This window comes from Xenia sp. Carnegie-2017, unplaced genomic scaffold (assembly GCF_021976095.1).
Source record: "Xenia sp. Carnegie-2017 unplaced genomic scaffold, XeniaSp_v1 HiC_scaffold_25, whole genome shotgun sequence".
Classification (NCBI taxonomy): domain Eukaryota; kingdom Metazoa; phylum Cnidaria; class Anthozoa; order Malacalcyonacea; family Xeniidae; genus Xenia; species Xenia sp. Carnegie-2017.
In genome coordinates, this window is record NW_025813488.1 from 823786 (window position 1) to 837246 (window position 13461).

Below are 13461 nucleotides of genomic sequence, written 5' to 3' on the forward strand. Positions count from 1 at the left end.
CAGTACCACGACCACCCAGACTATACGGACTACCAAAACTTCACAAACCACAAATACCCATGCAACCAATTGTATCATTTTGTGGTTCGCCTACTTACGGACTCTCAAAGTACTTGACTGACATACTGCAACCATTGCAACTAAATCAAAACACAAGCTACAATCCACTGAAACTTTCATTAAATAACTGAGCACTATACAAATACCAGACAACTATATACTAGTGTCTTTTGATGTGAAATCACTGTTCACCAGTATTTCACTTAACCTGGCACTTACTTGTACAAAAACCCTCATCACAAACACCACGGACGTACTGCCATTACCGACAGAAAACATTATGGAGCTACTGGAGCTCTGCCGCACCGCGACTTACTTCCAGTAGAAAGGTACACACAACAAACAATTACATGGAACAGCAATGGGCTCACCCGTTTCTGTTGTAGTTGCTGAAATTGTAATGCAATCTATAGAGGAAAGGGTGCTCACGACTTACAAACATGCACTACCTTTTTGGTTTCGCTACGTAGATGACACAATCACAGCACTACATGAAGACGAGATAGATGACTTTCACACTCACATCAATATATAATTTACCAAAGATGTCTAAGAAAGCGGAACTCTTCCTTTTCTCGACTGTTTGGTAAAACATGACTATCAAAAACTACGAACAACAGTTTATCGCAAGCCAACACATACTGACCGACTACTAGACCAATTATCTTACAACCCTATATCACACAAAGCCACCACAATCAGAACATTAACAAGACGTGCACAAATTATATGTGATTCACCGGACACTCTACACAACGAAAACAACTATCTCAAACGTGTTTCTGACAAAAAGAACTATAACTCTTACTTTATCAAACGCAACACTTACAAACCCAACGAACCCAACGAGACGAACAACTCAGTAACAAAAGCAACGATACCTTATATCAAAGGCACGTCTGAGACTATATCGCGTATCTTACAACCATACAACATACGTGTCGCACATAAACCAATCACAACGTTACGACAAGTACTAACGAACATAAAGGACAAAGAACAACCCAACGAACGACAAGGTGCAGTTTACAAAATAAACTACTCCGACTGCCACGCCTCCTATATCGGGGAAACTGGCAGGAACTTAAACATAAGACTTACTGAACACAAACGAGCTACAAAAAAAACAAGACAAAACTAATCACATTGCCGAACATCACCGAATCACAAAGCACAACATTGACTGGGACTCGGCAAAATGCATCACTTACAGTACTGACTATAGACAACGGCTTACATTAGAATGTTTGTACACCAACTTGGAACAAACCCCCCTGAACAGATCACAGCAATTACTGGCACCTTACCAACGACTTATTCACAATACAAACAAACGATCAACTAAAAACATTTCACTTCACACTAATCCGCAATGACAATACACATTTCCTGTACAAACAATACAATGACGTAAGAACCAGATAACAAATACGGCTAACCAGACGTTTACTCCTCATTTGACTCTGAAGATGACTACCGCTAAGGCTGTCGAAACGTCAGTCAACAACAACAAAAACAGTCCTTCTCAGGACTATACCTACCTGGACGATCTTCATTTACAAACATGTAACTAAGTTTGTTCCTGCTAAGTCTGTCATAATCCATTGTTTGGACATTCCTGAAATTAACATAATAGTGGAACAAGAATAGGGAAACTATTTCCTATATCGCTAGTGATTTGTGAACGTTGGGTGGTCGGGCAGACATACTTAAACACGGCAGCCATATTCGCAGGGGATACCCGAAACATAAGTACGTGGATACCCAAAACACGGGGATACTTATATCACTGTGACACCGTAATAAGCCTTGCTATTATGACTATAATTGTTGATAAAGAGAATGGCTATAGCCTATATATCAGTATTTTTCACGTCTTTTGATAACATGTCCATCGCACTACTACAGCCTATTCCAATTTTCGGGAAGAAAAAACTTCATCTTCACCAACAATTAAAATCAAAAGCCGGAAAACCCAACGCCAAACAAGAAAATCAAGCCCTTTCAAACATTCTTCTGAACTTAATACAAGAAACACTGTTCCTTTCATTAACAAACAATTAGAGTAATAAAAAAAAGCATGAAAGAGCATGTAAAGAAACATTCTCAGTCGACCATCCATTCCCTCGCTTAGTCAGTCAAAGTCAACTAAAAGGAATGCCAAGCTTATCTAAAAACTGTATCTGTACTGAACAGGGGGCTCTATTGTTTCAACAAACAAATAGAGAAATATTGGGAAAAGCATAAAAAACTCACATTGATGTGGGCTCACAAGTGATATCAGTCCCCGATCAGGAAGCTTTTGAGCTTAATAATAAGAACCACAATAATCAACATCACAACCAGGAATTTTATGTGGTGAAAGAAATTAAACATCACATGTCGATTTGAAGTCCTTTTTGGAAGCGCTGGGTTACAAAAACTCCTTCATATCGCACAGCACATCACCTCTACTTTTTGAAGTGGCTGTAATACCTCGATACGGTCTACTTACAGGATAACAAGACAATGACAACCAAGGAACCAACTCCCTTTGGTAGCAAACATCCCTGTGAAAATAACTCACCAAATTTTGACTCAAAATTCGATAAGTAAATCTCGACAATTCATGCATAATGTAATTCACATCCATTAGAACAGAGCAAAAAACATCTCTCAGACCTCCTTTTAAGAAACAAACTTAGATTCGTGTTTTTTCACCCATTATAGCAGTGACCAATTTTATGTCACCTTTACCTAAAATTGACAAATTTGCGTTTTTACTAAAATGAATGGTCCTGACTTGTTTTATTACAAGAGAAACATAGCTTAAAAGTTTTATTGATAACAACCAAATCAACATTCCTGGCTATAATAATGAAAGATTGGATCGCCTTTCAAGACGACATGGGGGAGTTTGCATGTTTATTAACTCGAAGTATAAAACTTGTCGATTATACAACCTGGAAAGCTCTAATTCAGAGCTAATATGGGTTCATATGTACGTTACTCCAGATTACCCAGAGGTATTCCTTGCCTAATTACAGCTACTATTTACCATCCTCCTTTATCAAATAACAATGAAATTTGAAGTATTAAATTCAACTTTAGTTCGAGTGGATACCAACAAGAGGTGCAAATACACTTGATTTATTATTAACAAACTTATACCCCTACTATCAGATAGATACCATCACCTCGTTTCCTCGTTTGCTGTGTTAGACCCGTCCTGGAATTTGGTTGTGAAGCATTCCACTTTTCTTTGCCAAAATATCTTAGTGACAATATTAAAAGAGTACAAAGAAGAATTACATCAATAATCTATTCTGGTTTATTTTATAGCGACCAATTAGATAAAGCAAATTTGACTCTTATAAGCGATCGTCGAAGACATGCCTGTTTCAAATTATATAATATTAATACTAAAAATCCTTATCTTAAACTGTTAAATTTTTCCCAGAACGCTGTTTCATCAACAAGGAATTACGGTGCACACTGCCTCTAATAAAAACTGATAGATTTTTGAAATAGTTTTTCCTGTAAATATTTGTCAGTTTTATCCATACTTTTTACGATCTGAATTTGATTGCTCCTTTTTATTGTTTAATATTGATGTAAAATCGCACGCAATTCAGTTGTATTTAACTGCAATGTGCTTTCTTTGAGTAAAACCAATTCATTTATTTATTTATTTATTTACAGTTTCTATCAATCTAATTTCATTGTCCAATTTTGACAGGGAAGTCATAAGAGAGAGATCTGTCACAGCTAATTTCACTGGTATAATCTGATAGGTAAAGATGTGTTAGCTATATTGAACATGGTCAGGATTTACGATCAATAATATGAATCAAGTGCAACAGGCTATACCGATACAGAAACGATAAGACAAGAAAGAACAAATAATAATGTTCATCGCTATAGTCTGCCTGAATTAATGGGCATACCGAATTGAAAATTTATCTTCATCACCTGTTTCACAAAAAAAAGCGTACGGCGATTGGTTGGGTAAAATTATGATGGAGTCTCCCATACGTCATGAATAAATATTTGCTATTGCACATTCTTATTCTTTTAGAATATGGCCGAAGCCACGAGGGTCAATTGCCAAACGTGCGTGCTTTTGAAGCTCTTCGTACCTACAACTAACCTCAGAATCAAAGTATGTGCTTATATCGTATCGATATACGAAAGCTCAGGATTTTACATCTCATAGAACATGCGTGACCATGCTCTAACCCTTACTAATATCGTATTTAAAACGAGTTTTGTTATTCGTGTCATTAGTGACACAAGGATTTTGATTGGTTCAAAGACTTGTGTTAGTCACGCGTGATTTACGTAATCTTACAAGAGTACTGGGCTTACGTACAGTAGCCCGAGTAACTAATTAAAAATTTAATTAATCAAGCGTAGAGCTTTAAGTTAAATGTGAGTATCTAACTCACATTCAGCACAAATGGTGTGATTCTTGCCTTGCGTGGCAAAAAAAAATGAATCAAACTTGCTTGATATGCGAGAAAAGGTTGTACGAGCAGTAAAATTCTGTAAAATTCTTCCACACACAGTGAGCTATCGCCCGAGCTTAAGGGCACGAGTTCTTAGCTCAGCTGATAGCTCTCGTGTGCTTCAGGTTTTATAAGCACAAGTGAAAACGAGAGAGAAGTTTACTGTTATTTGAAAGTCGTGGATAGGACCCGGCCACAGAATAATAATCATACAGAAGGGCCACTCAACTCTGCACCGCGTCCACACGGCCGCCATTATTACAACAAGATACGTAGATATGGTTTTTTACTTTTTTTTTCCAACCACTGCAATAACATGACGTCATTTCTTCGTAATGAAAAATATTTCAATATAAGAAATGACGTCGGGTCATTTTAGTGGTTGGGAACAAGTGAAAAGCCCTAAATATCTTTCTGGATAATGGCATCTGATATGCGCAGCACAACATGCGTGAGGACAAAAACATCAAAGAGTCAGACACGAGTAGCCCTTCGGTATATTCCATATTCTGTGACCACGCCTTGAAGAAGAGGGGAGAAAATTAGTCTGTAAACTCATTCTGTTGTTCTCCTCCACGGAAAATTTGTGCGATGCGAAGGAGAGTCTGAGTTAACCTAACTGACGCAATTTCATCGTTTAATACGAAGATGTTCCTGTTCATGAAATGCGGTTGCAAAAAGCATACGTAATAAAACGTTTTTGAGGCATGCGTATCTAAAGGATTGCTCGATTTTGATTGTCAAACTAACTTGCTTTAGTTTTGTATTAGCATTAGCGAAAATACAAAATATGAATGGCGTCTTTTTTATGAAAAATTGGACGTTAAGTAAAAGGCAAAGATTAATGCACTGTGAAAGAAAACGAGAGCTTCCTGAAATGGGGAATTTCTTTTGTTTAATAAGAGAATCTTAAATTCATGATTTGCCCATACAAAAAGGGTGGATACAGTAACAGCGTTACACACTGCGAGTAAATCTAAAAGATGGCTAAAATTTCAAGTTAATTCGACTGTACACAATTGTTCGATAAAATTTCTTTGATTGCATGTCTTTGTTATTATTCAATTCACGATGCACCAGAGTGTCCCAGGCCAATACGCCCGGGCCGTTTAAATGCTTCTACAGGCTCGCGTATCCCCGAGCTGGTGGGTCCCAAACCTTGACCCAGTGCCCAACCCATGGTCTGCAACATTCTATAACCAGTATTATTTGCACTCAAAGGTGGAGCACTTTCACCGACTAAACCTACAATAAGAAAACAGCATATAAAAATTATGAAAAATCTCCCATCAAAATCACTGACAACCATAGGACCTCAAAGGAAAGAGACCGGACTTTTTCTCTTTTCGATTTTATTTGGCATCCTGATTGTCACACATTTGTCACATGGGGCATTAGAGGGTTAATCCTTCTCATACAATAAATTTTACGGTAATGCTTTGAAAGCTTAGCAGCCATACGTAGTTAGATAGCCATTTTGGGTGCACATTACAATGGGGGCATTTTAAGTTAAACAATAAGAAAAGTCTACTTCTGCAACCAAATCTGGTCCATCAATATACAGTAAAAGCTTGGTTGGCCAAAGCATCAAATATGATACTTATTTGAAGTGTTATATTTCAACATCAACAGTTCACTTCATCCCTTTCTATTGTTTCGCATCCAGGTGTAACAGTTATTGTATGGCAGGAGTCATTTACGGTAATTTTCCGCTTACTTAGCCGGCGCTTGATTATCAGGGTATGGTAATTTTTAATACTTACTAAAATGAGACTATTTGCTACAATAAAAATACCCTCACAAAAAGTCACACAAAAAACTCTCACCATGAACAAAGGATGATGCCTTCTTTCGTCTTTTGACATCGATTCCAGGGCTACAAACGTGAGAATCGTGCCTATACAACATACGTACAACCAAAGTGATTAACATTCGTACGTATAATGTTTTAACAAGATTTCATAATGAAAATCGACAATAATAAAATACTTGTACATTTCTCTGAATGGTCTGCCCAGTAAATGACACAAAGCTGACTGAGCTGGTTTACTTGTGCTCCTTTAATGATAAAAAAGGTTATCACCATTTGTTGCAATTGTAATTGTTTATGAAGGGTACAAGTCACATTAATTCTGCTGTTTTGCGCATTTTTAATAAAAACGACAAATTTTTTTAAAATAGACATGTTTCGACATCTCATGACGCCATCTTCAGCATAAGTGAAATAAATAATACAAGGTTTATACAAAAGTAATATAATACATAAATTACAGCAATAATAAGAAAATAATATAACTTAATGGGGAGCGTCCGAGCTTATTATAAACTAAATATTGTATTGAATTTAAAAACTTGAACATTGAGGTCAGCGTTAGTTTTTTTAATGTAGAGTGCTTCTTTGATTTTAAGGGAGAATGAGGTGTCGGCAGTGTCAATGATTTTGAAGCAAGAGGGTGAATAGTTGGTTTTACATGAGTAAAATGGATAGTCGTAATTATGGATCGTCAAATGTATCGTAACTCCTGCCTTCAAATCATTAACAATACAGCAAAGTTAACAACAACACACACTATCACGTGAAGCCAAACTACAACGACTGTTAAGGAAGCTTCTAAAGATGTAAAGAATAAAGAATGACTCCATTAACAACAAAGTTTACAATGAAATCTTCCACAGAGGTTCTCAACCTTCACGCTTCTATGGCTTACCAAAACTCCACAAGAAACAAGAACCAGAACAATCACCTTCACTACGACCGATAGTTTCATCAATTAACGCATACAACAATAATTTAGCGACGTATCTTAGTTCTCTATGAACACCACTCATACGAGATGACCACTCCACTAAAGATTCTTTCACTTTCCTCGACAACTTCTCATCTTTCAACTCATTAACTTCTTGTCACAAACTCTTCATCTCCTACGACGTTGAAAGCCTATTCACTAACATATTATTTAATGAAACCATCAACATAGTAATTGACGTAATATTCACTCACAACCCCTAGTTGAGTATAAACAGGACAGACCTCACATAACTGTTTTTAATAGCAACAGCACAGATGCATTTTTTATTTAATGGAAAATTTTATGACCAGACGGACGGTGTTGCGATGGGCTCTCCCTTAGCACCCATACTGGCTGACATTTCTATGGGCTCACATGAACGAAATTGGCTAAACAATTACAACGACACTAAACCACTATTTTATTGCAGCAGATACGTTGACGATAATTTTTGTGTTTTTACCAACGAAACTGGGCCATGAAGTTTTATAACTACATTAACACACAGCACGCAAACATTAGATTTTTATTTGAAACTGAACAACAAGATCAACTGCCATTTCTTGACATTTTACTAACAAAATCCCATGACAGCTGTACAACATCTACATATCACAAACCAACATACACAGGACTTCTGATGAATTATTTTAGTTTCACACCACTTTCATAAAAAACCGGACTTATACTGGTAGTTGTTAACTTCATTTTAAAATTGTGCTTTAAAATCTAAAGCAATAAATAAATAAATAAAGCGATGTAAAAATCTTGTAATACAGGTATATTCATTTCATTCACCTGGTTTTTATAAGTATCACTGTTCCCCTTCTTGGTGAATCTTCCATCTTACAGTGAAGAGAGTAGAGTTCTGCCAGCTGAGATAACTGAAGAAGAAAGAATTTAAAAAATCTTACATATAAATGTTTATCTGTATATGTGTATATATATATCCCATTAGTGTGTTAAGTATTGTTTCATTGCATCACATGAAGGCATTTAACTTAAGTCGACAATCAACACTCAATTTTACGGCTCTTATTCTTATTCAAATATCAAATTTTGAGATGGCTATATTCTTCAGAATCTGCTTCTTCTTTTGTTCTTAAAATTTTTTAACCGGACATAGTTTCTTATACAAATTTTATTGACTAAGCTTAGGAAAAGCATTGAGCTATAATTTTGTGGAGCAGTTAGTGATGAACATAGACTAAAGATAGAACATGCTTATAGCCAAATGTACAAATAGTGGTGAGCTGATGTTTAAAAAAAGATTTTCTATACCAATTGTTATGAGTTTATCATCTAGTATTTACAGTGTCTATTGTTTCATGCTTTAACAAAGATGAAAACCAAGTAACAAAGAACAAAAACCAAAGAAAAAACACAGGTCCTGCTTCTTTTTCACATAAGCCATACAACAGAAAAAGTTACATTTACATAATGAATAAGATATTCGTACATATAGATCATCAAGGTTAGTAGATTCCTGAAAAGGACTCTTGTTGTTGATGTTGAGTGTTGGTTGCCATTTCAAGAACCTTAGCAAAGTAAACGTTGGAGTGAAGTGGTGACATCAAAAAGAAAACATACCTCCTCTTTATCTTTCCTTTTGACATGTGCAAGACGTAACCTCCAATAAAAAGAAAACTCTTTAGTATTGACTACTAACATAATGTATAACACGAAAATTGTATGTCAATTAGACTTACTCCACTTTAGTAGGATCTTGCAGGAATTTCTTTATTCGTTTATTAACCTCGAGCATTGTTAAAGGCCCCATCTAAAACAGCAGAGTTACAATAAATAATAAACACTCAATCATAGGCAAAGCCTTTCCTTCATTTACCTCAGATCTTAAAAAACTGGACCCAGATGTTCGTGGATTTGAAACTGAAATACAAAAAAGTCAACATTAACTCAGGAGCAAAATTAGAATTCTAATTGGGGCATGAACAAATTTACATACTTTTTACTGAGTGGATCTAAAAATTTTAGAAGGGCAAGCTGATAAGGAAGTGACATAAGGCAAAGTGAGGGTCTATATCGTAGGGGTGGTCTAGCCATGCAGTAACCAAAGGCAGTGTAGAAAGTTGAAACTGTACCAGTTTTGTTTGCTGAAAACTTTGGGTTAAAATGTTTCTCAGAGGGTTGAATTTATTCAAAGGCATGAAATTTGATGTCTGGAGACAGCACCCCCCGCACCCCTCAGAAATTCTGCCCATGAAAAATCAGTTGGGAAAAGCTGAATATCTCCACATCCCTCCCCCCCTTAGTGTACTAGTCTTACACTATATTAAGCATCACTTTTTGGAAAAGAAATAACAACAATGGCACTACCTTGGTCTTCATCTAGAAAAAAAGGTTTTGATTTAAGATATTCCAAAGTTTCTCGATATAGTTTATGAAATTTCTGTTCATCATCATCACTGTTTGCAGCAGTATGCAGCCAATTGCATTGGGAATCTGTTTCATAACAACTTTCTTCTCTTTCATCATCACCAAACTGACCTTCATCGTTGGTAAAAACATCTTCATCACTGCTCGATGACATGCTATTCTTCACAACATGCATGCTCTCGTTACAAGACTCTGATTGCCTATCCATTGCATGACAGGCCTCCATGTCTGGTAATTCAGGCCATGTTGAACATTCCATGGAACGTGATATAGACATTGGCAAGTTGTTTAAATTTTCACCCCAACTGCTTGTGTGTCCATTTTCAGCATCTGCCAAGAAGTCGTCATCATTCAACCTGCTACGATGAGCTCTAAGAATGATGTGCTTACTGCTGTTAATATCTCGAGCTTCAGTGGTATCAACGTTCATCGAAAAAGGCATCTTCAGCATGCTAGGTTGTAGAGTTACAGACGAGCCTCCATAATTATTACTTATACTGCTGCCATTACACATTTTCTTCAGTTTACGTTTTCGCTTTCTTCTCTTTTTGTGATAGTTAATTTCGGCACATGAGTCGCTCTCCGCTTTCTCTGTATTCGGATAAGCGTCAGAACAGCCGTTCGTTAGATTATTTAGCTGGCAACGCAACGAAGAAAGACGTTTAGCAATAGAATTTTCCAAATCTGAGTCACTTTGTGCTGCGATGTTTTCCATATAATCCCTCAAAGCTTCATCAGTCGTATCGCTTTCTTCGCTTATTTTGCCCGCATTTTCCAACAGGTAAAAAATTTTCGTTTGATTTCTTTTGCGGCGCTTCTTAAAAGCTCTACGTTTTAAAGCTTCTTGTCTGCCGACACCAGCAAGAATTTCCTCCATATTGTCCACCGACATTGCTTCATTCAAATTACTCGATGATGCCATTAAATAAAGTATGAAATGCTAGAAATCGGTTGAGTTTTCCTTTCTGTTCAGTATATGCTAAGAACTGGCTTGTTGTATTAGCCAAATTTAGTTAAAAATCTTTATTTTTAATAGGGTACGTACGTATATTGAATTGCATAAAGATGTTGTCAACACCAACAACTACTGACCAGTGAACCTTAATAACAACTGGAACGATAACTCCAATAGTTTTCCCATGATTGTTTGAAGCCAAACTCCCCCCTGAAACAATGCGTGTTTTCTTCGCGACCGACGTTTGTTTTGGCTTGTTGGCAGTTGAAAACAGTGAAAAAATGATTTGTTGTCGTTTTTAGACACATTTTGTGCTTTAAAATTGTATCTACCGTACTTAGCGTATGCCTCAGCAAGATAATTCGAGGAGAAACATAATCGGCAAGAATCGTGGACGATTGCTTTTAACAATTAATACATTATACCAAGTTAATCGGTCCGTTATATGCAATGAGTTAATTTTTTTCTCTCTTTATATGCTTTATACGAACAGCACAAGAATAGGGTGTTATGTATTTGAAAAATAAACTTGATTTTTACACATTTCACTCGAGAAAATAGTTTTTTAAGAATCCTTTTCCAAGGATCTTGAACTTTTTTTATGACACTGAGCTGTATATATATATTTGCAGTTGTGTATATTTTCATGGTATGAAAAATGCTCTTTAAAACACATTTTTCTACTGGGAAAGTTGCTCAATTTTTACGAAACTTGGTAGGATTGTGTACTTAACATGGAACTACAATATACTGGTGGATTGAGCGTTTAGGTATGCCTGGAACTTTCAAAAACGCAGAAAAAGCAAAAAAAAATCCCACAGACTTTTGGTAATTTTTGTCTATGCTTTGACGTTTTTCAGCTTTGACGAATCCCTATTGCTCCTTATATGATAGTCGTATTGTCTACTTTCTTTTTCAGCCATCTAGATTCTATGGTCAACCTTTTTTATTTTTGCTGAGAATTGTTGCACCTAAATAATAACTAGCTGGATATTTTCCCATTATATTATTATGCAGTTTTTTACTATACCTGAAGTGTAGGTAATGGTGATATGTTTATGTTATAGTCTTACGTTATATAAATAGTTGACAAACCATAAAATTTGAAACTAAAGGAATAATTACATGATTCATTGAGTTTTCGTTTTGTATTTTTCCTTTGATACAGGACTACACATTTTACTAATTTAATAAACCTCAACACAAATTGTGTTGTTTTGATCGTCATGTTAATTTGTTATCGAACAAAATAAGCTTCTGCTACTTTTTAGTCTGCCAAAGAAAGTCTTGAAATAAAGAAAAGTGGAGGTGAAAATCATTGACAAAACACAAACAGGGTTTGATTAACGACAAAGAGTTTCTTTTTTTGTACGACTTGCATACGGCAAAAGTCCTGACCTGCCATATTGGAAATAAAGCGAATTTCAAGTGCCACAATGGGCTGAAAGTAAATCTCCTTGAGGCTTTGTGTATGGTACTAAGTTGTTTTGCATATCTTTGCCGTTACTTGGACATGATTCCTAGATTTGGCAGATCGGTCCCACAACTATGCATGGTGAGTAATGCAGTAATGAATCACATTCATACAGAATGGCATCAATTGCTGTCAAATTTCAATCAGCCATGGTTATCTGTTAACCAGCTGAAAAAATATTGTGAAGCTGTGTATCAGAAAAGTGGTGCTTTGTTAAACTGCTTTGGTTTCATTGATGGAACTGTTCGCCTAGTTTGTCGACCAAGACAAAACCAAAGAGATTGCATAAGTTGTTTCTTTTTTTGTTTAGTTGCACCCTCATCTTCAACTGGTCTATTATTCACTGACTGAATCAAAATTGATTTATATGTCCATACAAAAAAAAACTTAAAGAATTTATCAGTACATGAATTTATGAAACCTTTCATCAATGGTTCATTCCAACAAAAATAACTTCCTAATAAACACTTCCTAATAAATATTTTGTAAGCAATAAACATTTGGCTTTAAACTCTTAAATGTTAACAGTTGAATCAGTTATTATTTTTAGCAAAGTTTTGCATTAATGTAAGCAGAGAAGCATTTTGGACTTGCATTTGTTGCATAAGCTGCTCTTGTTGTCTTTGCTGGTTGCCTTAGCATTATTTAGAGCATTTGTCAAAGCTTCCTGCTGGGCAAATGAATTTTGCTGCTGGATTCTCCTTTCCTCTGCTTCGGCTTTTTTAAGTTCAGTTTCTCTCTTTTGAGCTCTGCATCTACTTCAGCTTTTCCTTTCAAATAAGCAATAGTCTCACTGCAACTACAAGATACCCTTCTTTTAGGTTTCTCCCCTTCATAGTTGGTTTCAGCTTTTTTTTCTTGGCTAGCAGCTGTTTCAATGGATAAATTCCTCATTTCAACAGCTTTTGCTGTTTCCAACGCAGCTTTTTCCTTTTTTCTAGCTTCCTTTGTTTTTGAAGCGCTCTATAATATCCTCTATGCTAATTTCAGTTTCACAGTGGTCTGGGGCAATTCCAGAAGCTTTTTCTTCGTTCCTAAGTTTTCTCTTTTGCTGTTTCTCAGTATTCAGTGGCGTAGCCAGCCCGCAAAATTGATCCTGCTACGTAAGTTTTTCTGTATTCACTTAATGTGAAAACACTAGATTTCTATAGAAATGAATAATGATAAAGGTCCTTAGTTACATAGCAGGACCAAGACTTGCAGTGGCTAAGCTCCAGCCAGTATTGACTAACGTTACGACGACTTAAGTCCTTACAGCAAAGGGAGTCGAAACGTCATCAATTAATATCAACACAATTC

The 13461-nt window shown here is 36.1% G+C and overlaps 1 protein-coding gene and 1 long non-coding RNA gene across 3 annotated transcripts; one reads left to right on the top strand and one right to left on the bottom strand.

Moving 5' to 3' along the window:
- Positions 1-5420: 5420 nt before the first annotated feature.
- Positions 5421-10827, bottom strand: LOC124453342 (G patch domain-containing protein 2-like). Of its 2 annotated transcripts, none has more exons than XM_047004152.1 (8): positions 9674-10827; positions 9183-9226; positions 9046-9116; positions 8927-8966; positions 8135-8220; positions 6543-6605; positions 6374-6444; positions 5421-5792 (listed from the first exon to the last, which is right to left on the bottom strand). In XM_047004152.1, exons 1-8 carry the CDS (start codon positions 10653-10655, stop codon positions 5614-5616), a joined length of 1536 nt encoding a protein of 511 aa, XP_046860108.1. In that variant the 5' UTR covers positions 10656-10827; the 3' UTR covers positions 5421-5613. The 2 variants fall into 2 exon arrangements, with proteins under 2 accessions (XP_046860108.1, XP_046860107.1); XM_047004151.1 differs by having other exon boundaries at positions 6537-6605.
- LOC124453343 lies at positions 10145-12681 on the top strand. Its single transcript, XR_006951055.1, has 3 exons — positions 10145-10157; positions 11804-12243; positions 12473-12681. It is a non-coding gene; the product is annotated as an uncharacterized LOC124453343 (long non-coding RNA).
- The last annotated feature ends 780 nt before the right edge of the window (positions 12682-13461 follow it).